A 26,931-nucleotide genomic window follows, 5' to 3' on the forward strand; every position below is an offset into this window, starting at 1 on the left:
CTCAATCACGAATGCACAGGGATTGCAGCAACAGCAGCGCCGCGAGATGGAGATCTCCGCTGTGTGTGTGAGTGCCCATTCCCGGTGAGTGCAGGGACAAGAGGGAATGAGTGTCAGTGATGCTTGAATGAGGGGTGCATGGGGGGAGACGGGAGGGTGGCTGATGACAGTCATCATCAACCCTTTTTGTTGTTGTTTTTTATAGAAAGGCAATGTCTGTCTGCTGCTTTTTTTTTTTTCACCCCTCTTTCATCCCCATAACCTGAATCTTTTGCTGGATGTGCCACAACTCCTCCAGCTGTCACTGCACCGGCTGCCTCTCCCTCTGTCCTCCCGCAGCCTGTGAGAGCTGCTCCAGAGGCTGGACGGTTCCCCGGCACGCACTGACTTCATGGATGAACACTGGCTCAACCTGGGATCTGTGCTTTCTCGTCCTTTCCACCTCTAGTCTGTTTCTCAAGGTAAGAGTTGTACTCCCACACCCCTTTTTTGTGGAGTTGCACACATACTGCATATAGCACTGAAGGGATTGATCTGCTCTGGCTTTTGTGTGTGTGTGTGTGTCTTTCCCTCAGTCTTTGAGTGAAGATCTGATGAATGCATGACTTGTGAGAAAATGCTCTTAAAGTATTGCACACATGTGTGTGATCCCTGGTGCATCAGATAAGGATAACTCGGGGAGGGGGCGGCATTTCTGCAGATTGCATTTTTATTTCTTCCCAGAAATAAAAATGAAGATAAACGCTAATGTGACACGACTTGGATTTATGGCACTGTATCATAATGCGTGTCTTTGCGGTCCTTGACTGACATGCAGCATTTATCAGATGATAAGTCGATGATGATGGAGATTGCTGTACTTTGATAGTCACGTTATTGACTAATAGACCCGTGCATATTGTACTGCAATAGAAGGTCAGGAGGCTGATCATTTATTGGAGAACACCTTCCCCATTAAGTGGCGTGGATGACATGGCATGACATCTGTGTGCAATGAGTGATGCGCGCCACAAGGCTCAATCTGATGAAGGGTGAATTTGGGACTGATCATGATTAATGATGTGGTCTGGGAAGCTGTAGGACACCGCATCACATACAGATCCAGAGCTGTACTTGTGCTCTCAGCCTCTCCCTCGCTCTCCCTCTGTTTCCTACACGTCATTCCTTGACTACCTAAATGTGCAGGAAACAGACAGAGTAGCAGCTTGACGCTGCAAAGACACTGTGGCTTTTGCTCATCTCGGCATCACTTTCACTTTGAGTTAATCATCACGTCACCCCGGGTGTACATGTGTGTGGCCCACAGCGCAATTAAATGTAGTCATCACAGAAGTGCATGACAGATGTAAGACCGGGGGCTGTTTCATGAAGGAAAGTATCTACCTTCACATATGTTCGTTTTCCTACAAAAAGAGAGCCACACTATCAGGAGAGCACTTGCCTTCTGCATTTCATCGTGTCTAAACTCTTCCCAAGGATCCATTTCACAGCCAGTGCTCTCATCCGGGAGATACAGGGATGGGAGCCTTTTTAAAACCTCCTGCTCCTATTCCCCCGTGACAAAAAAAAAAAATACTGCTGCTCAGTGATAAATCTTTTAAGCCAATGTCATAAAGCAAACTTTCACAGGTGTAGCCTGTAGCCCGGTTAGATACAGATAGCTCAGGATGACAACTGGATGTAGAAGGTGTGTGTGTGTGTGTGTGTGTGTGTGTGTGTGCACATGACCATGACCATGGATGTCTCACAGCTGGGATTGTTTCAAAAGTTGAGTCAAAGATGATGGACGAAATAAAGAATCTTTGATCTAGGGGACTTGTGAAGATTGTTGCTGGGAGATGGAGCATGATGGTGCATCAAGTCCAAGGTTATAGCAACAGACTGCAAAATCCATACTATACTATAAAATACAATAGTATATTATACTATACACTGGGGATGAACCAATCTAATACTCAGTGTTGGTCAAAATGGTCAGATTTGATGTTAGAGAAACAAACAATCCAGTATAATCTGTGAATGACACTATACTGCACTCACTACTGGACAAAATCACTAGATCAGATATCGTAAAAATAAAAGCCAATAAAAGCATATTTATTTATGTAAATTCCTACCCCGTGCAAAGACAGATCTGAAATTGAGAAATAACACTTTTATAAACACACAAGAAAGTGCTGTGAAGAAAAATGAGTGTATTCACATTGGACTGAGATGACGGGGGAATGGGTGTGGGGGGGGTGTGGTGGTGGGGTGCTGACCCTCACTGGGGGCACCAAAGTTGCATGGAGGAAGTCACAGAGTCCTTTTGATTGTAAGTGCGTAGGAATTTCTACAAGTAAAACAGATGACTCAGCGTTAAATTCATTTTTTTTTTTTTTTTGAAGACTGCATAACTTTTGAGGGTCACATTGAGTGTTTATCTCTCTGTAAATGCAAGGAGCCTCTCCCTGTCTGAGGAAGCCAGAAGTCTTGTATCACAGAGCAGAAGTACCAAGTTTAAGGCTGGAAAAAAAAAAAAAAAAATAGAATAACTGACTAAATAAATAAATAAAAGAGCTGATGGCGAAGCTTCAGGGAGTCTCAGTGCTCTCATTAAAAGCCAGACTGCTCGGGTGTGCTCCTAAAATGCACATATGACAGTGGAACTTTGTGTTTAGGCAAACAATAATACTTTGCAATACACACAGAGAATAATCTGTATTGTATTGATTGTAGTGGTTGCGAATATTTAATTTCACAGTTGACTGTTGGTTTTTACTGCATTTTATTGTGTTTATGCTATAAAAAGTTAAAAATATTCAATATAGAGTAGGTTCCCGATGTATAGACGTGTAGAAATCCTGAAAGGAAAAACGTGGTATCCACTGCAGTAGGCTGTGCTGATATTACCTCGTAGTTATGAAGTCATACTTGGTGCAATGCCATTGTAATGCAATGCACAATAGTGACAGGGATTTCTTGTCCTGAAAGGGGGCGGGTGGGGGGGACACGTCGCAGGGAAACTGTTCTCGTAGTGTGTAGAACACACGTGAGCTGATGAGCTCAGCATTTCCATGCCGTTCTAATGAAGGCGGACGCGGCGGCACCTTGCAGGACAACCGTTGTCGTAGCACACATTATTGAGAGTGACAAGCTGTGGCACTGAAGAACATGCTGCGTTTGCGATATGCGTCCAGTCGGTAATGGTGCTGCAGTGGCAGTTGCTATGTTTCGGGGAGGAGGCCACAATGATAACATTACTTTGCCATTAATGAGAGTGACTGTTACACTATATGCAAATAGCCTATAGATGCACTTCAGTAATTATTGCGTTGATGCAGCCTGACAAGGATGAAAGGCGATCAAAGCGAACGCCGTGCCTCTCTGCCTCCGTCTCTCTCTCTCTCTCCCCTCCTCTCTGCTTTGGCATAAATCATGAGTCAGCAGTGTTGTAGACCTGATGTGGCACAGATCAACATTCTTTACAAACAGTTGCACGTTTCCACAACATTGTAATCTAAATCAATCAATCATAATAATGTGGTGTTATTATCATTATTATTATTATTTATATTCCCCCCCCGCGCTTTTTCTTTCACACGTTTGACATTTTAGTGTGAAGAACGGAAGGGCAATTGGAGCAGACAACGTGGTCTGCCAGGGTACATAAGGAGATTTCAGAGGATTACTTTTGCAATTTTAGAGTCAATGCATTATTCATAATCCTTTTGGATAGCTGAGGCCAAATCAGGGAAGGACCTCAGGTCATTAGCAGAGATATAGCCTGGTCTGAGAAGATGAAGACGGAAAACAACAAGGCAAAGTAGATTTCCACTCCACTATCTGAATATGAGTCACATCAGTGTCTCTCTCTCTCTGTCTGTCTGTCCTCTCAGTCCCACTCTTTGTTTGTATCTGACTCCCAATAATACATCGCCGAACGGCTCCTCCTGATTCCCTTTTGTGTGAATTATCATTTAGTCGCTTTATATGCATTACATGACTGGATAGGAAATTGCACGTGCATAGAGGAGACATTTCCTGCAGATGTGATTACCTTTTCAGTGGTGCAAGATTGGTATTCCTCACTGTGAAATAGTATCACCCCATGTGAATCGGCCTCAAACAAATTCCTTTTATCCGCGGAACTGCTTCTGACAAACAACTTAGGCTGAAATCAAAGTGCATACTGAGCTGTGTTTCACAACGCATTCCACCGCCGCCACCACCACCTCGATACAATTCAGCCGCTCCACATTCCAAAACAACTGTGTGTAAATTCATACACAGCACGTATTGTTCACATATAATGAGATTGAGCTAATTGCTTGGTGTTTTGTTTTTGTTTTCCCTCTCCTCTGGCACTGAATGCTCTGCAGTGACTGAAGACATTGGAAACTGTTGGCATGCAGCTTCTCTTATCCCATTGATTCTAAAAGAAGATGATACTGATGGTACATTTACACCAGGCTCAAAGCCATCCACTTATCCATGTTCATGTGTAGATGGATGGTACAATTAACCCTTTCAATCTGGATTGTTCCAATGGATGATCGTGAGATAAAGCTAATGCAGTTCACTATGTCGCATAGCTATGTTTTGTGACAACAGCTAACAGCGGCATTTGTTTTTATTTGAATCTCTGTCACAAACATGTGCCGACGTTCTCGAAAGGGTGTCCCATTTTCGCCCAAATGAACCACTGCCCGTTCCACAGCTCAGTTCCAAGGGCCTAGGGTAAAAATCCATCCATCCATTCATCCATCTTCTAATCCTCCACATGAGGGTCGCGGGGGGGAGCTGTACCAATCTCAGCTGACATAGGGCAATAGGCGGGGTCACACCCTGGACAGGTCACCAGTCCATCACAGGGCCACATATAGAGACGATCAACCAGCCACTCTCACACTCACACCTATGGTCAATTAAGACAAGGAGAACATGCAAACACTATGGAGAAAGGCCCTCATTCCGACCGGGTCAGGAACCTGGGTCTTCTTGCTGCAAAGGCAAGAGTGCTAACCACTACACCAACCGTGTGGCCTGTAAGGGTAAAAATGAGAGATGGAATTGAGCCTTAGCCTGACTAAACCAAACCCTGGAGAGGTTTTTGGTGCAGTTAATTCCGGTTGGTGTGAATGTAGTCCGACATCCGCACTTTTTACCCTTTGAAAGCAGTGGTCTTGTCACACTTGCAATTTAACTTCATCACTGATATGAAGTCCATCTGCACCAATCAAAGAAAGTGTGGCATTTACCGATAAAACCCGGTCCAAACCCAGGGGACGGATGTTGTCTAACGGCCTAAGTTCTCCGTCTCAGGTGACTGAACATTAGGTGTGAACACACCATTAGTTGCCTCTAAATATATTCCACTTTCATTAAACAGTTTGGGTCGGAGGGTCAGGTTACACTGGACAGTGTGCAAGGTGAGACATATGGCTGCAGTCCCGGGAAATACAACCTTGTGCTTTTTTATCATTAGTCCTTGTCTGCTGTGCTTCTGTGTGAGTGTGTGCACTAAAATCTTTGTGAGAACCTATAGACTTTACTGTGTGAGGACATTTTTGGCCAGGTTTCTTTTTCTTTTTTTTTAAACGGCTGCTTGAGGTTTAAAGCTGTGGCTTTTAAAGTTGTTCCAGGGTTAGACTTAGGTCTATATTTGGTAAGGGACAAAGTAAGGAATGTCCTTTGATGTAAGACAGAATAATTAGAGAGTAAAGGTGTGTTTGACTTCCACAATTCAAATCTAATCTTAACCAGTTCCTCAGAAATGAGGATTACCGGTCCTGACAAGGTCAGTGTATATGCCAGAAAAGGTCCTAAAGAATGAATATGTACACAAATAAGTACACATACACACGCCATACAATGCTGTCACTTTCAGACATACGCAGACATCGTGCCATCGTTAAAAGCTTTCTATTTTACTGCTGCAGTAGCGTTTGTCACCGAGTCCTTTTCAAACACTCAGATAGTTTGATATAAATAAAATATAGATCAGTTATAGATCATTAGTCCGCACATGGCTTTTTTTCCTTTTACACATGTCTTTGCAGACATGTAACTACGGTGAAGAAATACCAAAACGTCAGCATAAATGTTCCCACCGCAACAATCACACTGACAGATTCCCACTGTCGCCGGATGACAAAACATGATTACTTTTCAGAGGAACAGCAACACTATGAGTAGTTTGCTGGGTGTTTTTCTCCCCTTCTGTTAATAAATGATTCATTGGAGTTTATTTATAACACCCATGTCTTGTCATATGAAACTGATTAACCAGCTCTTTCTTGGTGTTTGGTTTCACCCACATCAGATATCATTTCATTTCCTTTCGCTGCTTTATATGTTTCCCATGCACTGGCTGTGAAATGTGTTTCATCACAGATGAGACAGAAAATGCAATATTTCTAATTTGATTATATGGACATTGATTTCAAAGCCCCCGCACGGGGAATCAATAAACACACACAGCCCTGAGAGTCATTTTGACTGAATAATTACGTAAAAGTATAAATCAAGCAATGTCTATTTAACGACTAATTAAAGTGAGTCTTAAATCTAAGTCATGCTTTGCATGAGACGCGTCAACATGTTGCGTTATCAATTAGACAAATGCATGAATAAATTCATGAAAGCTTCATGAAGCTCATCCTAAAGCACACGGCTTGACACTTTGAGTCTCAACTGCAACTGGTTTCAACTTGTTTTTCTCAAACCTTTTCCACGTTACTGTAAATTTATTTAAAAAAGGGAGAAAAATGACACTGTCTGTTCACTCAGTATCCGAACCGGTGGCCTTCTTGTTGTGAGGCAACAAAGCCAGCCAGTGTGCCACCATGTGGCCCCATCCGCTCAATCACGTGAACTGATTTATCGTCCGCTCCCACAGTTTATATTCGGTGTACTATACTCTGACCTCGTCAGTCCACTCAGTGCGGCAAAGACCTGTCGTGATGTCTGTGATGATAATAAATTTCCTCCGGGGAGTTCAGAGCGGGAGCTCACAGGTGGATGCATACGGAGAAGCTCAATATCAGCTTTTATGTGGCGACTATACAGCTGCACGTGTGGCCATTTTGTCCGCCGCCGAGCCGAGAGCGCGGAGGGAACAGTATATTATATCGTAAACGCCTACTGGGCCAACACAAATATCCACACTACAGCCATTCCGGAAACAAAACACTCGCAAAGATTGTCAGGAAAATACTATCAAGCAAACGCAAACACAGCAACAGGAGGAAATAATCACGAGTGCAGACGCAGTAAACATAAGGCTGGTCCTGAATGCAACTGAGGGTATCAGTGCAGCATGGAGAACAGGAGCTTAGCTGTTCAGATGTTGTTATGATGGAGTCGTCACATTAACCTTGTGTATGAGTATGGAATATTTCCCCTTAACAAACAGCTGAATATGATGTGTAGAATAAATGTAAATGGGCCTCCCCTGTGCTCGGCATCAGCAAATTCCCCATTACTCCGAGTGAACGTTACGTTTACAGAAAACTCATTTACAGTTACTCTCCCAAAGAGAGTTTGCGGTGATCCACAAGGAGATCCCAGATATGGTATCAGCCAAGGGAGAAAGCCACAGAAGCGGCTAAGCCCCAAACACTCACACGACTGCCAAGTGGTGCATTTTATAAAAAGAAAAGCTGGAAGAAAAGTTATCTTTACCACTCAAAGTTGAATTCAAAACGCGGTCTGTAGAACTGAGAACTATAACTCAAGTCCAAGTAGATGTTCTTTAAACACACTCACTTAACATATGTAACTCTAATGAATAGCAATTATAATAAATAGCAATTATTCAATGGTTGAGAGATTAATGAGGTCAAGCAGCGATCTGTCACCTCGGCACCTTGTGTTAATACAAAAACTGTGTCCAATTTGAGGCGCGTAATTGAGGTCATTAAATGGTCAGCGTGTAGGATTTAGTGGCATCTAGGGGTAAGGTTGCATATTGCAATCAAGTGAACAAACATGGGGGAACTCCATGGAAAGAGGTGTAATTAAACGGTTTATTTTTAAGGTAATGAAATCACAGCCGTTCTCTTACGTTAATGAAAACATCATTTTGAATAATGTATTAACTGTTGCTAATAGAAGCGCCCTAAGTTATATACAATGGGCCTTTAACTGATAGAGGAAACAGTCACATAGTGAAAGCATGGCGCAAACACAATAAGGAAATCACACATGAACACTGCTTTGTGTCTCAGCCACAGAAAGCCTGGTTGAATCAAATTCAATGGAAATATTCTTTGATTTATGCCAAAGGTTGAAGCCTGTGTACATTCACTTCCCCTAAAACTCTGTTCCAGGCGTCGGTACGAGTGAGACGACGCTGTGACCAGAATCCACAGGTTAAACTTCTTCAGTATTTCACATTTGGGGAATTTGTTTTTTGAATTTGAATAATTCCGCAGCTATGGCACCGAGTTTTGTTCTCACTGGCATCGGCGAAGCATTTTGAACTCGATATAACTGATTCATGCTTTCTCTCTGTGGCAACGGCAGCCACGGCTCCTAGTTATTACAGTATTTAGAAGCTGCCGTGTCAAAGAGAGAAACAACAGAATTAATGACGTGTGTGCGGCATATAACAGTTTCCAAACATGTCTAAATTGAAATCATTTGTGTGTTTTGATGTTTTATCCTTGTCACATTTGTACTACATGTATTGATAAAGCCTAACCCTACTGCGCTTGAACTTGTTTGATCTGTGTGATCTGGCGTGTTGCTAGAATCTAAAGTTACGCTCCCAGAAGGAGAGATTGAATTGGGGTCATCATAACAGAGCAGAAAGCAGCCTCTGAGTCTCTTATCTTTCATCTTTTTCAGGAAATATGGTGAGCAAAGAGGACGTCAAATGCGTTGTTCTCTCAAACTCAGATGACTCCGATTCAGACACAGGCCCGTCGCACAGCCTCGATACCCAGTCTGGACCAGAATCCGGCAAGCGCGAGGTGAAGAAGAGAAACAAGGCCTTACAAGTGCGTTTCAAAGATATCTGCGATGCTCAGAATGAGTACCAGGGAAGACACTCCAGATCCATTTCCTGTAAAGTGACGCACCGAAAATACATGACCATGCCGGCCAGGCGCTCTATTCCAAATGTGACCAAGAGCACTGGGGTCCAGACCTCACCGGATCTTACGAAGAGGTACAAGACTTTTCCGTTTGAGAGGAAAAAGGGACATACGTTTAAGCATACAGCTTTGGTGGAAGACTACAAAGGACAAAACAACGGGTTTTTGAGCGACATAAAGACGGAGGGCGAGGACGGACAACTTATCGGGGAGTCGTCTGCGTGCAAGGGTAAGATTGTGGGGCAGACCAAAGCATTGCTTCACCACACCGATGACAGCAGCGATACCGAGGATTTGCTCTCCAGCGCCAACTGTTTAGATGGACCCTCGTGCCCGGAGTCACACTTCTCGGAGGAGAGCCATCTTAGCAGCCCTCCTTCCAAAAGTGAACAAGAGTACCAGGGGTGCGGGACAAGGAGCAAACACAAAGTGTTATCCAGAGAGAACACGGACGTTGGCACGTCCTCAAAGAGACAGCTGGCTGACACGGAGTTTTTAGCGGACAAGTCCAAGGGCTCGGGCCCTGTTGCGTGGAACACTTTGACAAAAGTGGAGTCTTTAGGAAGTCCCTCTGTTAGCTGTAAACGGAAAAAGGGCTCCCAGTCAAACGAGCTGCAGTCACAGACACTTCCCCACAGTGCCAAATGTGCTGTGCAGTCGCGAGGGCAGCATCGGACAAGGCACGCGTCAGCCTCCTCTAAACTCCAGCAAACAGCTTGGGGCGATGAGGGCTTTCTTCCAGGAGACACGCGAGCCCCAGGTATGGGGAGCAGTCCGCAGATAACGTCCTTATCTGGAGACAAGGATATCAAAGCACAGCTGCAGGCCATGGAGAACCTCATCAGCTCCAGCCAGGAAACTATCAAGGTCCTGCTTGGAGTTATACAGGAGCTGGAGAAGGGTGAAGCACAGAGAGAGGGGTGAGTACCGCGAGAGTTCCAACACAGGCCTCTCTCTGTGCACGCAACCACACATGCATTATACACGTGTTAACTGTTATAGCAAACAGTGATGCGTTATTCTTTCACATAACGTGTGTTTCATTCTGCATCACTGTCTGACTGCTGACCTTTTATTGCCTCATCAGATTTCTATGAAGTGATATTCATTGATTTAAGTTCCTGAGTCGCTTTGATGTATTTCAGTCCGCTGGATTCTGGAGAGGCACAGTGTGTGAGATCAATATAAACCAGGGGAGGGGGGGGGTGACACCCCGGCAAAGCTCAGCGGCCGCATGACCTGAACTCAAATATTCATGTAGATTAAGAGTGTGGAACTACTCGAGGGTCCTATAGGCTCTTCTCACCTGGCTTTTTCACATTTTGGGTGCATTTTTTTTTAAATCATTTATAGTCTATATTGAATTGAATACGATGTTGACCACTTGTCTCCACTTCAACATGCCTGCGTATGCTGCATGCTCTCAGCTGAGCGAATGTGTGGAAGAGTCGTCTTCGGTGTTTGCATGTGTCGTTTTTGTCAGGCTTCCTTCTTCTTCTGAACGATAGGTGATGAGTTGATGATGCAGGAAAAGACCTCACTGACACAGGACTTGTACTGAAAACAAAGGGATTTTATTTAGTTACAAGTCAGGCGTCAGAACCAAGCCGCCACAGCAGCTTGGGAGAATGTGCTCCTGCCGAATCTCCGAACAATTCTGCCTCAGAAAAGCAAAACTAACATTATATAGATTCTCTAGCCTTCCTACTTGCAGGCATCACATGTTTCGACCCCCGCCTTTCTCCTGTTTCCATAATACAACAACTTGGAAAACAAGTTGGGTCCAGATATGCCATACTGTCCCATGATCTTTACCTTGGACAATATCACCATTTAATCAAACAAGAGACATCTATATTTCCTAACTAACCATATCCAAGACAGACCCTCAAGCTTCTTGTCCTATACAGGATGCCTATTGTACAACGTATGGTCTGACTTGTCATGTGTTCAAGAGACCCTCTTGTCTCATGTTTACTTATTAATGTAAATCTTTAATATGTTTAAGTATTAAACATTAGTTGTGTTAATGTGTTCTTCTTAGTTCATATACTTCACATGACATAATACACGGGGGACTGCACTCTTCACAACTGCATCAAACCAAAGCAAAATGCCATTTGCAGAGTCGGCGTCCAAAAAGGTTACACATTTTCCTTATGGATATTGACTATGAAGGGTTTTAATCACTTTCCTCAATCCATTTCCTGCTTATTTCGAGTCGTCTCAGAGTCATTGTGAACTCTTGCAGTGTCACTGTAGCGGAAACCTCTTGTACTTTTGAATATACATCTTTTTTTTTCCACCTTACGCAATGTTGACTGCACCAGCTAATTCAGAATTAAAACGATTTCATGTCACTGCGTGCAGATTACGCTGTGTCCAACGTCATAGATAATAATAATGATGGAAACTCTAACCACGCTGTGGATGTTTCATTGTAGGGCTGCAACTCACGATTATTTTGATCAAAACACTCAAACCGATGAATCGATTGTAAAAAGAGTCGAAGATTAGAACAGATGAATCGAATAATCGTTATTAATTGCAACCGATGGAGAATTATTAGACCTTAATTACAAGACTCGTGTACGCTCTCATGTAACTCACTTAAGAAAAACTTTCACTTGCTGTTGGAAATAGAGGAAAAGTCATAGGTTCATAAAGCTGTGACTGAATAAAACTTTATACGATAATCAACTAACATTGTGTAATGGGGTATTTCCCTTTTCAGTTAAAAGAAATACATCTCACTGCTGTTTCTCTTTCTACTTTAATCTCAGAACAAGTTTCATATTTCATATTTTATTAGAGATGCACCTTTGAAGGAAAAGAGTATTACTATGCTTCATTAAGTCCTAAAAACACTGTCAGACTCTCACAGTAATGCAATTCTCAGAATGCACTTGTATCTAAGCCTACAACGTAGCGCAGTTTTGTTTCCGGGGGAACTTTGCTTTTAGACGCCCAATTAGTGCAGCTTCATAACACCTATGCTTTCATCTCAACAGAAACAACAGAAACCCGCTCCTCCACTGCGTTGTTTTCTTTCAATGCCATTAGAGAAGTTACAGGACACAAAACCTGCCTCCCATCGTCGCGTCCGCATAAACAAGTCAGATAGTTTCCTGTAAAGCGACGCTTTCAGACGAACCGAAAGGAAAATAAAACCTCCCCCATGCTCTGATTTGTCTGTAGCAGTAGCACACACACACACACACACACACACGCACACACATGACACATTATTATCCGTTGATCCAGCTGACTGGGGAACAAACACAATTCACCAGTGTTTTACTCACTTCACTATTGACATTCAAAATAACAGTATTACTTCTACTTCTCAGTTTGGGGGGGGATTTTACTTTCTCTCCCCGTGTGTGTGTGTGTGTGTGTGTGTGTGTGTGTGTCGCTGTGCACCAGATACAGAAAAATGAAACCTGTTCCCCTGCAAACAGGAAATAATTGATTTCCCCGTAATCTGTTTCACATCTTCTTCAGTTTGATGCAGTCACACAAAATGTTGGAATCGATGACGCTGCGCAGAAACGGGAACTGCCACGTTTGCCTGTTAACTGTTTCACGTCCCTTTGTGAAGTGGGCTTCTGTGTGGTAGTATTTAAAGGTCCACTGTGTATGCATTAGTGACATCTAATGGCGAGAGAGCAGATTACAACAAGGAGAGGACTCTTCCCTTAAGCCCGATCCGACCCTTCCAACAATAGCGGGTGTCTTCCGATTTCAGGCTGATCTGGGCCAGATTATCTGGGGTTAACAGACGCGATTTTAATGTCGATTTCAGATCAAAGTATTAAAGATGTTATGATATTTGATCGCACACACAAAAACCAATTAACTGACAACGCCAAGAGTCCAAGTCTGTTCATGTTCTGAAATCACGTTAAATCACGTGGGTTTCTGTGAGATCCCAAATCCCTGGAATCTCCTCCCTGAAATTGAGCGATTAAGCACCAAGCGTGTGGTCCTGCGTCTGTGCTTTCCCGGGATTAAAACAGTAAATCGTTTGTGTCTGTGGTCCTCCCACGTTTTTAAAGTCAAGTCAGATTTGAAAATCCTCTAGTGTGGGGCAGGCTTTCATTTCCAAAGCTCATTAAGTTACTACGGTGGCCTCCCTGTACCACATTCTTTTGTCTCGTGTAGAATACTCGACTAATGCCAGTAAGGACTTTCAAAGAGCACGCACTGGACCTTTAAAACAAAGTCAGTGTGTTACACAGAGGTGACTGCGCTCTGCTTGTTTTCAGTGCGTCCGTGAGCTCAGCAAAAACAAAGCTATGACCTGAGACAACCGAGAGAAAAAATAAAAATAAAAACACATTTTAGCCTTTTAACAAAATGCTTACCTAATTAAATCAGCCAGCTAAAGTGGATGCTTTATTGTTTACCACTTTACCTTGCCTTAAGGCGGCTCTTTTCCAGCAGGAAGCTGAAGTTTGTGTCTCCCCGTACACCATTCACTTTTGTCTGCACCAGAGTCCATTGAGTAAAACAGTGTGTTTTCCTCAAAGAGCACTGATACTGTGGTCCACTGCAGCCTTGATCTGTTGGGTCGAACCAAGTAACACAAACTTCCGATCGAGGGAGCAGTAGACCTGAATACTTTTTGCATTCCCTCGAATATCCCCCTCTCTCTGTGCGTGATGCGTATCAGCTCCGAGTCATGTTAATTTTGACATAATATTATTCCACTGACACAATTAGATGCAGATAAGATCTTTACTTATTAATAGCCAACTGTAAATGTTAATCTCAAAGCTGCTCTTTTCATTTCCGCGCTGTGTCCTGTGTAAGATGTAGAAAAGCCCGGAATAGACACAGGACCCCACATGGGGGACGAAGTGACCTGGACCCGGACTGTGGCTTTTGTTCACTGGTTATCAGTCCAACACACGAATGTTGTGTTATTCAACATAGCAACAACAGACCATAATAATGATGAGGATGAGGAGAAAGAAGAAATCACATGCCTGCATACCTACTTATGTATATATGTATAAGAAATTAGTATCATGATTAAAGCTGTAATGCGTCCGACATGATACAGAATCATGATTCTCCCCATATTTTGTCAGTCTAGCCGTGTTTGGATCTCATATCACATGGTGACTATCCCGCTCTGAACACAGGAAGTGATTCATTTTATGTCAACATACTGTCCATGGAGGAAACGACAACATTGCACTAGTAAAGCAAGATGGCTGCGAACGCGTTAATGCATGACTGAAAACGCAAAAATGTTCGATAAGTGAATTATACTGGTAAAAAAAACACACAAAAAAAGTTTATTTTTAACATTATTTCTGTCCCCGACGACCAGAGGCAGAATAATAACAATAATCAACAAAAGTTACGTACTGCAGCTTTAAGGATGAAAAATGCACAAGCATAGAAAGATAAAGCAAAGGTAAAGCATAGAATGTGTTTATATATATATATATATATATATATATATATATATATATATATATATCACACAAGAGCCACTTTATTTTACCCTTCATATGAAAGACAAGTTGTCTTTTTTTATATTAAGTAAAATGCAGGGGGAAAAAAACCAGATTAAGGTAATGTGATTGGATTAAATTGCGGGGATGTACAGCACAAGCCAGGCAACAGGAAAGTGAAGCACTAGTGTGGACCGTAGTGAGTTATTGTCCTTGCTCACAGCTGTTCCGTGAGACTTCATTTGAGGAGAGGGCAGGACGGATGAACTTGTTGACTTTGAGCTCCCGTCAGCATTTTCGATCCACACTGTCTCCGCCAGTGAGGTCACCTCTCATGTCACTGTGAAAGCTGAGGTCCAACCCCCACCACATGTCATCCATCAGGGCGAAGGGGGCTACGGCAACAGCAAGCAATTACATGTGCAGCGATATAACCCAGCCCCTCCCCCCTCATCCCCGTGCCACTGCAGCCTGCTGCTGCTGCTGCTGCTGCTGCTGCATGCAGTGACACATACAGTTCTGTAGCCTGAATATCAATACACGCACGCTTGTGAAGTGAAGAAACTCAAAACGAGGCGCGTCATCGACCGCGAGCCCAAACAAATGTCGCAGTGTGTTTGATGTTTTGAAAATTGCGCTTCCCCCACATGAGCCTCTGTCAGTCAGGACTAAAACAGTTTGTCCTCTGTGGACGTCCTTTGACTTTTAAACCGTGATGCTGCACGGGGAACAGTTTGTGGCTGTCAAGTGTACGTCTGTCCTTCCTTCTGGACAGACTGACCACTGTGCAGTCACCACAGCAAAACAAATCTGCACGATTCAATTGTTCTGTACTCAGTGACAGTTCTTATGAGTGGAATTGTTTTAAATCAACTTTCCTAACGCCATGATGTGTTATGCCTTTGTTTATTGTGTATTCATTTGTATGCACGGCCATCTCTGAGGCGAATCACACTGAAATTAAAAATAAGTATAAGTGAAGTAGCATTTAATCACCAAGAGGCGACTCCACTGGTGGCAAAAAAAAAAAAGAATTCTGCTTGAATGGCAGCGTATGTGAAGATGAACTTCTCTCTTGATTTAGCATGTCAGTAAACACTTTCTTGAGAAGTTAATGGTCTTCATTGCTAGTTCCAGGTCTTGATCAATAATAGATAATGTCAGTTTTGTAACTGAAGTTCCCATATGGAGAAAAATGGATGATAAAGTGCAGCACATACTGCAGCACAATAGGTGAAGGGGATGTCTGTGAAATCTGCAAAAACGGTGGATCCTTTTGTTTGTTTTTTTACATCCTTTTGCCTGTAGAATACAGATGTTTTTACTACATCTTCTACACACTGCATTCGCTAAAATCTGAGGGAAACACGGTATAAGGAGCCTCTGCTGCATTTTCAACTGTTAGGGATAAACAACACGGGGTGAAAACGCAACACGCCGAGCGAATCGTTGCTGATATGTGATGCCCACAGGTGCTAGAACACAACACAAATCTTCTCATCTCTCTTTTCACAGGCTCACCTACCGAACGGGACAAGACACAGCAAATTGTGACACTTGTCGAAACAGCGCGTGCATCATTTACAGGTGGGGCCCCTTTCTTTTCCACTGTCAGTGTGTCATCGATGTTGTTTTCTTAAAGGGAAACTGATGCTTATGAGAGGTTTCTTATGCATGTATACACTGATTTGTCGAAAGAATTGTGGAATATGATTTCAGAGAAGAAGAATCAGAATATCATAAAAAAAATGAAAAGGTTAAAGGTTTTAAAATCATCATGATGCTGCTGTTTGTTTAATTCACATTCTATTTCAAGTCTTTTACTCGTAAAACTCGACAGAAACACAGTAAAGAGCAGTGTAGGGCTTTCGTTTTCTTTGAAGGAAGTGATTTTAGTCATTTTTGTTGTTTTTTTACATTCCCAACTTCCTCTGTTGTCGTGGCAATGAGACGTGTATCTCAGATCCACTCTCTGATGATCGAATAACACATTTATCTCTGGAAATTAGTAAAAAAAAAGTGTTTCACTGATTGTTTACATTGCTGGGTTTCTGAGGGCGAATCACATGAAATGCGAGGTTATTTCTGTGCCCTCTCCGCAGTCATTTGTGTGACTTTTCAGTTTTTAAACCACTGTATTGTCACGGAGACAGACACAAGTGATGTCATACGTTGGACACTGAAAAATGCCTCCGAAGCAGGTGGGAAATCCAATCTAGCTGTGACCCGGTGTCATTTGTCACTTCAAATCCACAGCCTCCTCTGCTGTTACCTTGTTCTTTAAAAAAAAACAGGAAACAGAATGTTGTTTGGAGATCTGTCACTTGCTGTCACATGAGCTTAAAACCATCAACAGAGACAATCAAAACAATAAATTAACATTAACCGCCTCCAATAATGCTTTATTTTCTTTTAGAGACAAGGGCTGACATTTCATTTGTCTTATTTCATCAAAACTAATTTAAGTTACCAATTTCACAATTTTCCTGGATAATAGGATGTTTCAATTATAGGAATAAACTTCATTTCCGTGTCGCCGAGGGTTTTTCTACACAGGGGTTAAAAACACTTTCAGAACTCAAATGACTTAATTGTCTAAATCTGGGCAAGTGTCTTGTTGACTATGTTGATTTTAGCAACTAATCAGCAAATAAAATAAGAGCAATTATGGTGTAAAATGAAAGTTCTCTCACTCCACAAGTGTCTCTAATTAAAAAGGTGCTATTGGGGGAGAAACTCGTCCGACTGCGTCCCTCCCAGTGTTCCATCACCTTTAATTAAATGTACTCTCTGGTGCATCTCAATGACTATCATACCTCATTGACCACCTCCCGTCTACGTCGTGGCTCGCTCTCGCTGGGATGTTCTCTGGCATCTAAATTCATGTCCAGCCACTCCCCAACCGTGTCAGTGGGAGCACCTTGATTATGCTTATGATCAACTGTCGATGCAGGTGTTACTCATTAAGTTTAAACTTAATGAGGAAAACGAGCAGCGCAGTGTGTGACGTCGTCATTGTCGTGGTATCGCAAGAACAAAGGGGTCTCGATACCATCGGGGACTCGTGACATATCAAACAATGCGTCCTTTGGGCAAAACCCTTCTTTTCTTTCTTTCTTTTTTTTTGATTCCTTTTCATCTGCAGTGGACCCGTGCAAAGGGAAATGAGAATTGATGATATGCATTGTCTCCTCCCGGTTTTCAATAAGCCAGCCTGACTATGTGCGGGAAGCTGTGAGCCAGCGATGCAGAGACGTTCTACAGCCGGTGTCTGCAGAAGGAGCCGGTACAAAGACCGTCATCCCATGCGTGGAAAATCGATTTAAGTTTAAAATATGCAGCCAAGAAGCTCATCAGACTGTCTGAGTGAGTTACTGCGGTCGCCATTAGAGGCGCAGTTTTGTCTTAGATGCACTTTGAATGCTCTCTTGTGTCGTTTTGTTGTGAAAATGCAGGTAACAAGTGAAACCATTCTCTTCTGAATGGACAGCCATGACATCGAGTGGTGTGTGGAAGTACTTCTGGTTCTACGCCATAGGTGTCGAATGGCGTTTTTGGTACCTCATGCGGTTCCAAGCGGAGCTGAGTGTCATGAGCGCGACGTCTGACACAAGAATCAAACTGAAATCAAACTGTAGATCAGGCAAAAATCGTGAAAATGTGCGTTAATCTCCAACATTTAGCAAAGGAAAACGTCTAAAATCTCAATATTTAACAGAGGAGTCGGGTAGTGTTGTTATCAAGACCACCTAAACCGAGACCAAGTCGAGACCAAGACCACAATGTATCGAGACCAAGACAAGACCAAGACTTTGAGGGGGTCGAGACCGAGACAAGACCAAGACCGTTAGCGTCGCTTTGCAGAATTTACACGTTGCGCTGTGTTTTCTTATTTATGGACAAAAAGTCTTTGTGGTTCATGTAACCAAATTTTGTTATAGATGAGTTGGCTGACATCTTCTCACGGCCTCTTCTCCTGTCATACACTTTTGTGGGGGGGGCGTGTGAAAGGGGGCGGGAGGGCTGACAGCCGTTAACGGTGACAAAAATTTCAATTAGCAATGTGATTTATGCAAAATCACACTAATGATATTAACAAGTTAATCCAAAAATGCACAGGCAATTTATTGATATCCCCACAGTTGTGGTCTTGACTGGTCTTGAAATAAAATCCCGAGTCCGCTTTGTCCGAGACCGAGACAAGACCGAGTAAAAATGCAGACCCGTTCAGCCGTATTTCAGTTCAGTCTGTGCTCTGGTCATGCAGGGACTCATCTTTTTGATTCTTTCTGATTCTAATGATTCAGTTTCACCGAAAAGAACTGCTTTGCTCGCCACTTGTGTGTGTGTATGTGTGTGTGTGTGTGTGTGTGTGCAGTCTCGTGCAGCCGTGCTATGATGACCCGTCCCATGTGGGACGATCAACCTCGCGTGACTAATCTTAATAAGTGGGACTTAATTTTGTCATCAGTTGTTTGTAAAGTTGTTGTAAAATGTCAAACAAGTCTTGAAAAATGTTTGTCAAAATGATTTGTTTTGCCCACAAAATGTAAGTATTTCATCTGAGAGCTTGTTTTAATTATTATTATTATTATTATCAAAACACTCCAAACTGATTGACTATCAAAATGGCGAACAATTAGATAGAATAAATTACTTACTTCATTCCCAAAGTAATTATTTAATGATGTTTCCCTGTTTGTGTTTGATCAGTTAGCAGCAGGCGGGGAATCTGAATATCTTTGAAGGAATTAGAACATTTGTTTGACAAAAGGATTCTCTGTCTTCCATTTTCACTCGACGAGACCTGCAGTGTTTTTGGCAAAGGCGAGCAGAGCATGAACGCAGGTTCTGAAAGTGTGTGGCACGTTTAAAAATGTAATGTTTGGCAGAGTTTCAGTGTCTTTGTGTGGAGAAATGAGAGAGGAGAGAAGGTGACTGGCTAACAAAGGAAAATCAATAAGCTATGAGGTGGATTATTGCTGCGCAGTCTGATTATTTTTTTCTTATTTGATATGAAAATTGAAAACACAGAGCGTTCCCCCGAATCAAGCAATCGTTAATAAGTATGATTTTGACAATAGCGTTGATCAAATTTCAGAAATACAGGATATGATTGTGAAAAGATTGTTAAAGTAGACACGAATATCTGCGAACTATAAGCCGTTTGCTTCACTAACACTGCAGAGGTTAGCTTTTCTCTTTTATATTACAGCTGTAAATAATTTATTCACACTTTTCTTTTTTTTCTATCTGCGCCATCAGTTCCGGCAATGCACTCTTCACGGGCTCTTCTAAAATTCATGATATAATTCAAGTTGCACAGTAGACAAATGAATGTTTTCCAATCCCATCAATAGGTCAACGCATTTGTGCAAATTGGTTCTCATATGTTTTGTTTAATCCTGCTTATCACACGAACACACACACACACACACACACATAGACGAACGCACAACGTCCACGGTGAAGATGATAATAAACCTGACCTGAAATGCTGCGGGGCATTCCATGCAACAACACTCAATACTTCATAATTCAGGACCTTCCTGTTAGGTGGAGTCTCAGAATTAGACTATTTGATTCACAACAGCATGTACACACTCTAACCAGCGCCTGTTTTACTGCACTGTGTGTGTGTGTGTGTGGACCTGTATTTGCTACCTCTTACGAACCTTTTCTGGCATAAACACTGACCTTGTCAGGACCAGTAGTCGTCATGGAGACCATAAACCTGGTTCAAATGAGGCCAAACCTCACGTTGGTTAAGTTAATGGTTAAGAGTTGAATTGTGGTTAGGGTTGGACGCAACATTTAGTTAGTTGTGATGGTTCAGGTTGGGGTAAGGGGCTAGGGAATGCATATGAGAGTCCTCACTTTGAATACTGCACAAACCTGTGTGTGTGTGTGTGTGTGTGTGTGTGTCGGTATTGATCTGAAAGGACTTCCCAGTGATTTGTTTTCATAGGTTCAGTCATTACTGTAAGTGTTGCTTTCAAGGTAATGGTTTAAACTGGTTGTGTAGGAGATATGAAGAACGAGACCAACGGCAGCGAGGCTGTGAGCGGCGTTGCCCCGTTTCATGTACTTTTGACCACTGTGACAACGGCTTAATTATGTCAGATAATTGGAGTGATGGCGTACACTGGCATCGAAGTGAACTGAGAGGTGAACATTATAGACTTAACAGTCAGGCAATTTGTGAGCCTGACTCAAGAAGTCTACTGTACACTCGAGAAAAGTATATAGATATATATATATATATATATATATATATATATATATATATATATATATATATACTCTATTTATGTATGTGTGTGCATGCATGAGTATATATATATACACTCTATTTATGTATGTGTGTGCATGCATGAGTATATATATATACATATATATGTGTATTTACATATATATATGTATATATATATATATATATATATATGTATTTATATATATATGTATATATATATATATGTGTATTTACATATATACATATATATGTATATATGTATATACATATGTATATATATATATATATATGTATATATATATATATATATATATAATTTTTTCCCTTCATTTTCCTAATCATAGTTAGATGAGACAAAGTGTGCCAACCCTGTGTGAAGCAACTTGGCTGAAAAGTTGGTTCACAAGGAGAAAAGATCGTCCTGAGGCAAAATCATCAAGTGGAAGATTACCATTTCATCTCTGCTCTGCATCAGTAAATAGTTGCTGTTTTTTTCTTTTTTTGTTTCGCTTCGACCGGAGCGGTTTTTTTCCGCCTGTCATTAGATGGAGAGGAGCTGCAGTTGGCGAGGAAGGCGGTTATCTATCACTGCCCTATCTGTGCCAAAGCAGTTGTCATAAATATCTTAAAGTCTGCAAATAGAAGCGTTTAGTATTCTTCTGCGAAACGAAGCAGCAACAAACCTGACGAAGACGGAATTGTGTTTACGCCTTTTTCTTTAATCTTTATCCCTGCTTTTTATAGATCGGCTACTTATTTTGGATGTACTGTTTACTATGGCATTAAAACAGCGTCATTACTTAAACAGCTGTATGATCTCATCGCCAGCCTTGTTTTCTATATAAAACATCTATTTATCGGCTAAGTCAATATGCTGACAGGGCAAAAAGAGCAAATAACCTTGCTGACGCCTCACTTGGAAGGACAAAGAGGGAAGTTAAAACAATCCAAATTGGTACCAACGGACTACTGACCCTAGTTAACTGTAACCAAGATTAGCATCCCCAGAGACAGACGCCCCCTGCCCCCATCCCCTGCTTCTCCATGTACAATAAATTTGTGACCGAAGCAGCTACTGCACTCAGGTAGTCAATCTGTGGGTTTTATCCAGACTTCAGCTGCACCCTGACAGTCTCCACAGCACACTGCAGCATCTCATACATCACTGCAACAAACAGGGCATACATAGGGAGAATACAAATGGAGGGGGAGAAAGGCTGAATCTATATGGTCGATAAATTAGGCCAAGGGCTACAATGATTCAGTCCACGAGACCCCCTCACGGTTTGTCATCCGTTTTGCACAAATTGAAAATAGAAATTCATTCAATTTAAGGTTTATCGGTTTGTGTTATAGAGCTGCATGGGAAACACACTCTCTCTGATTTCCCTGCGTCTTAAATGTGAATATGTTTTGGTTACTTTACTCCCCGTGGGAACACCAATCGCCATTTTCTGACATTTTATTGACCAAACGATTGATTAATTAAGCGATTATGGCAAAGATATAAAGTATTGCATCTTCCTTTTTGTCAATATTTTTGGTGAAACAATCATATAAAGGAATATAATATAAGTTTGTCTGACAAGTGCTGCATTATTGATCAGTAATTACATTATTAAACAGTATAATGTAAAGGAGACGACGACACATCTAGGATCTGTTTTCAGCATTTGCTAATTCTGTCCCTTTGCAGCAGGCTTGGACTAATAACGGGACGTTATTGAGAGTTGGAAATCACCCATAGAAAGAAAGAGGGCAACTTTACTTTACATACAGATTTTTTGCTCCAGCACTGGCAACAGCTACTTATGCTGCAAAAAAACCCTAAAAGGAGAGTCAGAGAACGGACACAATTAAACACGTGTCAACATCAGCAGAGAGTCTCACAGATGGAGCGGGTGCCTCGAGTCATCTGGAAAACAAAAAAGTCTTTCTGTCCACGCTCATTTGATAATAAGAGCTCAGGGAAGAGAGCCATGAGCCCCCCCCAACACATTAGCATTTTAACAACCTGCAAATTAAAGCCAACAATCAGCTACTTTTCCCTCGCAGCCCTGCCCACCGCTGCTTTAAACCTACAGCGCATCTCTACTTGAAACAAGATTTACAAAAGCATCAGTTGCAAATTACACACGGCCTACCACTGTGGTCTCAAACATGCTCGGATCAAAGCATTTAAGGCGGCGTTTGATGTAAAGTATTAAATGCAGCAGTTCCAATTTGGAGCTAACAATGATAAAAAAAAAAAAAGAGTTAAGTTTGGGGAAATGAATGTAATAAGATGCAAGGAGCTAATTAGCGCTCGTGTCCCACACTGATGTGGGAGCCGAGGTTGTTTTTGGTGAGCAGTTGTCAAGACTGTCCTTTCTGTTTTGTTCTCATTAATGAGGTTGCATTTGACTCCTCGTGTGTGTGTGTGTGTGAAGCAGCAAACCATGTGATAGACAACAGGAATGGCTTTTGTATCTGACATACATGACAGGGGAAGAAATTGTGGATATGATTAGCATAACCTTTGGGAAGTTCATGCTTCGACTGTTGCCCGTCAGTAGAGGAAGTAACTGTCACTCTCTGGTGGTTTTGTCGACTTCGGCCCATCATGTCGTTCGGATGTTGCACCATGTCAGGCCTCAAGTGGACACTTTGAAGGGAAAATCATGGGAGGAGGGATGACTTTACGCTGAAAGGTGCCAGTAGCAGCAGAAACAGAGAACAGTCATGTCCTGTTCTGCCCTTTAATTTATGTTATTTGTTTCTCTATTCATTCATTGGTTCCTGTTTTATTTTGAATTGAATTGAATTGAATTGAATTGACTTTATTCCTCCCCCAGGGGGGAAACACACATTCACCACAGCTCAAAAAGAAAATAGAATAAAAATAAGAATAGGAATAAAAAAAATAAATAAAAAAAAATGTATAATAAAATAAGATTAAAAAAGAAAAGAACAATACAGTGGTACTCATGTCTGATCCACTTCCTGTCAAGTTTCCCTCCTGTGTGATTTACTGGCCCCGCCCTAATGTGTTGCACCTGTGTCTCATTGTCACAGAGTCACAGTCTCGGTCTTCCCCTCCTTCAGTGCCTGATCGTCTTTGCCCTCGTGTGAGAGTTTCCAGGGTTATTTTCTGGATTCCCTAGCGACTGAGCTTACACCGTGCTTGTGTTTGGACTTTGCTGATTTGGATACTGCTGCCAGTTTTGGACTGATCTCTGTGTACCGACGCCTGAAATAAAGACCCTGAACCGTTGCTCCGTCTGGATTCGGCTTTCAGAGTTCACCGTTGCAAGAACAGTAGCGGGGCAGGTACTGTACGTGCTGCTGAATGAATGGAGTTTACTCCGCGCTAAAAAGGCACCTCACAGCGGCAACAACCCCCTCCCCCCCGGAGCTACAATCATTGAATGTTGCTCAGCGCACCACGACTGCCGACAAACAAACGGCCTCGCCGCTGATCACAGCGACAGCTCCTCACACTGCCTCGCTAAAAAAAGATGATTAATCTGCTTTGCTTAATGCCCTAGAAAAAGCCCCTGTCTCCATCCCCTTCAATCTGTTTTTGTGCAGCGATGATATCACATATACAGGCTTTTGTTCACTGAAGCACCTACTCCACAGTGCCACCCGCATTGTGCAGTGCTGCCTTTGGCTTCCTACCGAGGCGTTTGCCCACAGCGTGCACAGTAGCTGCAGTGATCTGCCAAGTGATTAATTGCTCAATAATTGCTGAGGCTATTCTGTGTTTCTCTGTGCTGCCGCCGTGGTTCTGCTCGGCTTTCTGTTAAGTCAACATTATTTCAGCGGCAGAGACGCACAGAGATTTGAACTGAAAACAAAAGGTACAAATTGAGATTAAAAAAAAAGGAAATGAAATACTTTATAATGTGAATAAGAGCAGGTGTAAAGCGAGAATCAGCACTTCTGCTGAGATACAGGCTTCAGCATTCAGAGGAGACTATTGCAAAACTCACACAGTGGACTAGTGGCTAGCAGTGATGCCTCACAGCAAAAAGACTCAGGTTCGTTTTCCTCCTGGTTCACCGGTTTCCTCCCACAGTCCAAAAAACATGCGGAGGTTATTCAGAATTGTGCGACTTTCCAGGGTGCACTCCGTGACCCTCATATAACGAATGAATGAATGAATGAATGCATGAGGAACTATAAGAGGAGCAAAGCGCCATACAGCGCGGGGGTTTCTGCTGCAATCTTTAATAGAGCCGTGCTCCTAACTGACACTTATCTCAAGGGTGAGGACAGTTCCCAGACTTCATTATGTCACTTTGAGTATGGCGTATCATTCAGCGAGCTAATTACACTGCCCATCAAAGCAGCTCCTCTATCATCTATTTGTCTGGGAAGAGATGACATCTGACATGTCAAGGTCAAAGAAGTCCTCTCCTCGTCCGCAGGCGCAGCTTTTATTCGGGTCTTCAGAGCTCCTTCTCCTGCAGGTCGTAGTATTCACTGCGCTCTATCTGACACACAAGTGTCATTTCCATCCAACTCAGTTGTCCTTTCCATGCCCCGTGTCCTTGTTGTGTTGGTACATAGTGGGCGTGTTGGTCCTGAAATGAGGTGTGGTTTAGCACATTGGTATCTGGTCTTAAGACAATGGTGCAGTATCTTCACGCTTGTTTCAGTGCTCCTCATCTTCCTCATCAGTTATGAGCAGGTTAAATAGTGCCATTCCTTATCCTGTGCAGTCTTAACCCTAAACCAATCTCCAAAAACCTGACTTGCACATTCTTTTTTTTTTTCCCCTTTTCAGCTCTTTTTTTTATTATTATTATTCTTTATTCTGTTCTCTTCTGTTTTTACACTCAGCCGGACCCACCGGCAGCAGAGGGTTGTTCGCGTCTCCAGTTTCTTGCGTTTGCCATTTAAATAGCGACGCACTGAATGAACCGAATGACAAGCGAAAACTCCGACTTGGCCAAAAGAGTCTCCTAGAACTCCTTTTGCATCTCGCACATCACTTTCCATCACGATGCGTCGGGTTATAGATTATTTATAGTGTGTTCAAGTCAAGTATTCATAGTAGAAAAGGTAATAAATGAATGGTATTAAATTAATAATGATAAGCAACAAGAAATTACATTTATTTTCAGCTTACATTTGCTCAGGATTGTAATTTGTCTACAACGTCTTCTGCACAATGATGTGCACACACCAGGCATAAATACATTAAGAGAGTGCTACAAATCAATAGCAATAAAGTGAAAGGAGACGGTTTATAATGGGGCATTTTTCTCAGGCTTGAACACAGACAGTAAATCAAGGTCTGCTTGGCCTTTCAGTATAGTTTCATTTGGATGGGATTTAGCCCCACGCATCTCGCACGCCTGAGAGATTTAATCAGAGAGAGAGAGATCAACTAAGTTACCAGAACAAAATCACATAAAAAGGAAAAAAAGAAAAAACAGCCCGGGATTACACTGACATCTAATGTCAGGGGGTAACCCATATTTAAGCAGTTGTTCTAAAAATACAAATATTATCTTCACCATGCAGGAAAAGCTGTATGACTACTTAAAAAACAGTGAGATGATGCAATGGAATTATACACAAAGTCTATTATACACAGAGTCTCTGAAATATGAATGTGTGCCACAAGATAAAGTGTTGCCTGTCAGGGCATTTGAACTGTTCATTTCCCACTTTCTATCTGAAGTAAAGTATGAAAAATAAGTTAAAAAAAAAACACAAACTTTAAAAACCTTTGGCTGTTGTTCAAAAGAATCTCACAACTCTAAGCAGATAATATTCTTACCTTTTTTTTTTATGCCCTGTGTTGCAGTGTTGAGCTGGACTTCAAGCAGCAGGAGGACAAGCTGCAGGCTCTGATGAAGAGACTCTGCCCCCTGGACAGCCAACAATGTCCTGCTGCTCTGCCTTACTCTAACGAAGTGTTCACGTCCACTCCCAAACGCAAGTCCAAGTCAGAGTCCAAAAAGCATGCACGCTGGAAACTCTGGTTCCTATGAACATGAGCTTCGGAGAAATGGCCTTTGTTGTGGGCACGTTCGAATCCCTGTTGCTCTCAAAGACGGATAAAGAAATATTCAGAGGGAGGAATCGACTCGCGAGGCGACGGAAAACCAGTTCCATTGAGTTGAGACTGCACGTC

The 26,931-nt window shown here is 42.3% G+C and overlaps 1 protein-coding gene across 2 annotated transcripts; it reads left to right on the forward strand.

Moving 5' to 3' along the window:
* On the forward strand, positions 1-26,795 carry insyn2ab (inhibitory synaptic factor 2Ab). 2 transcript variants are annotated; one of them, XM_044045181.1, is made up of 5 exons: positions 1-84; positions 299-461; positions 8,833-10,000; positions 16,064-16,135; positions 26,602-26,795. In XM_044045181.1, exons 3-5 carry the CDS (start codon positions 8,838-8,840, stop codon positions 26,786-26,788), a joined length of 1,422 nt encoding a protein of 473 aa, XP_043901116.1. In that variant the 5' UTR covers positions 1-84; positions 299-461; positions 8,833-8,837; the 3' UTR covers positions 26,789-26,795. The 2 variants fall into 2 exon arrangements, with proteins under 2 accessions (XP_043901116.1, XP_043901117.1); XM_044045182.1 differs by lacking the exon at positions 299-461.
* Positions 26,796-26,931: the final 136 nt, after the last annotated feature.

Source organism: Solea senegalensis, linkage group LG15, assembly GCF_019176455.1.
Source record: "Solea senegalensis isolate Sse05_10M linkage group LG15, IFAPA_SoseM_1, whole genome shotgun sequence".
Classification (NCBI taxonomy): domain Eukaryota; kingdom Metazoa; phylum Chordata; class Actinopteri; order Pleuronectiformes; family Soleidae; genus Solea; species Solea senegalensis.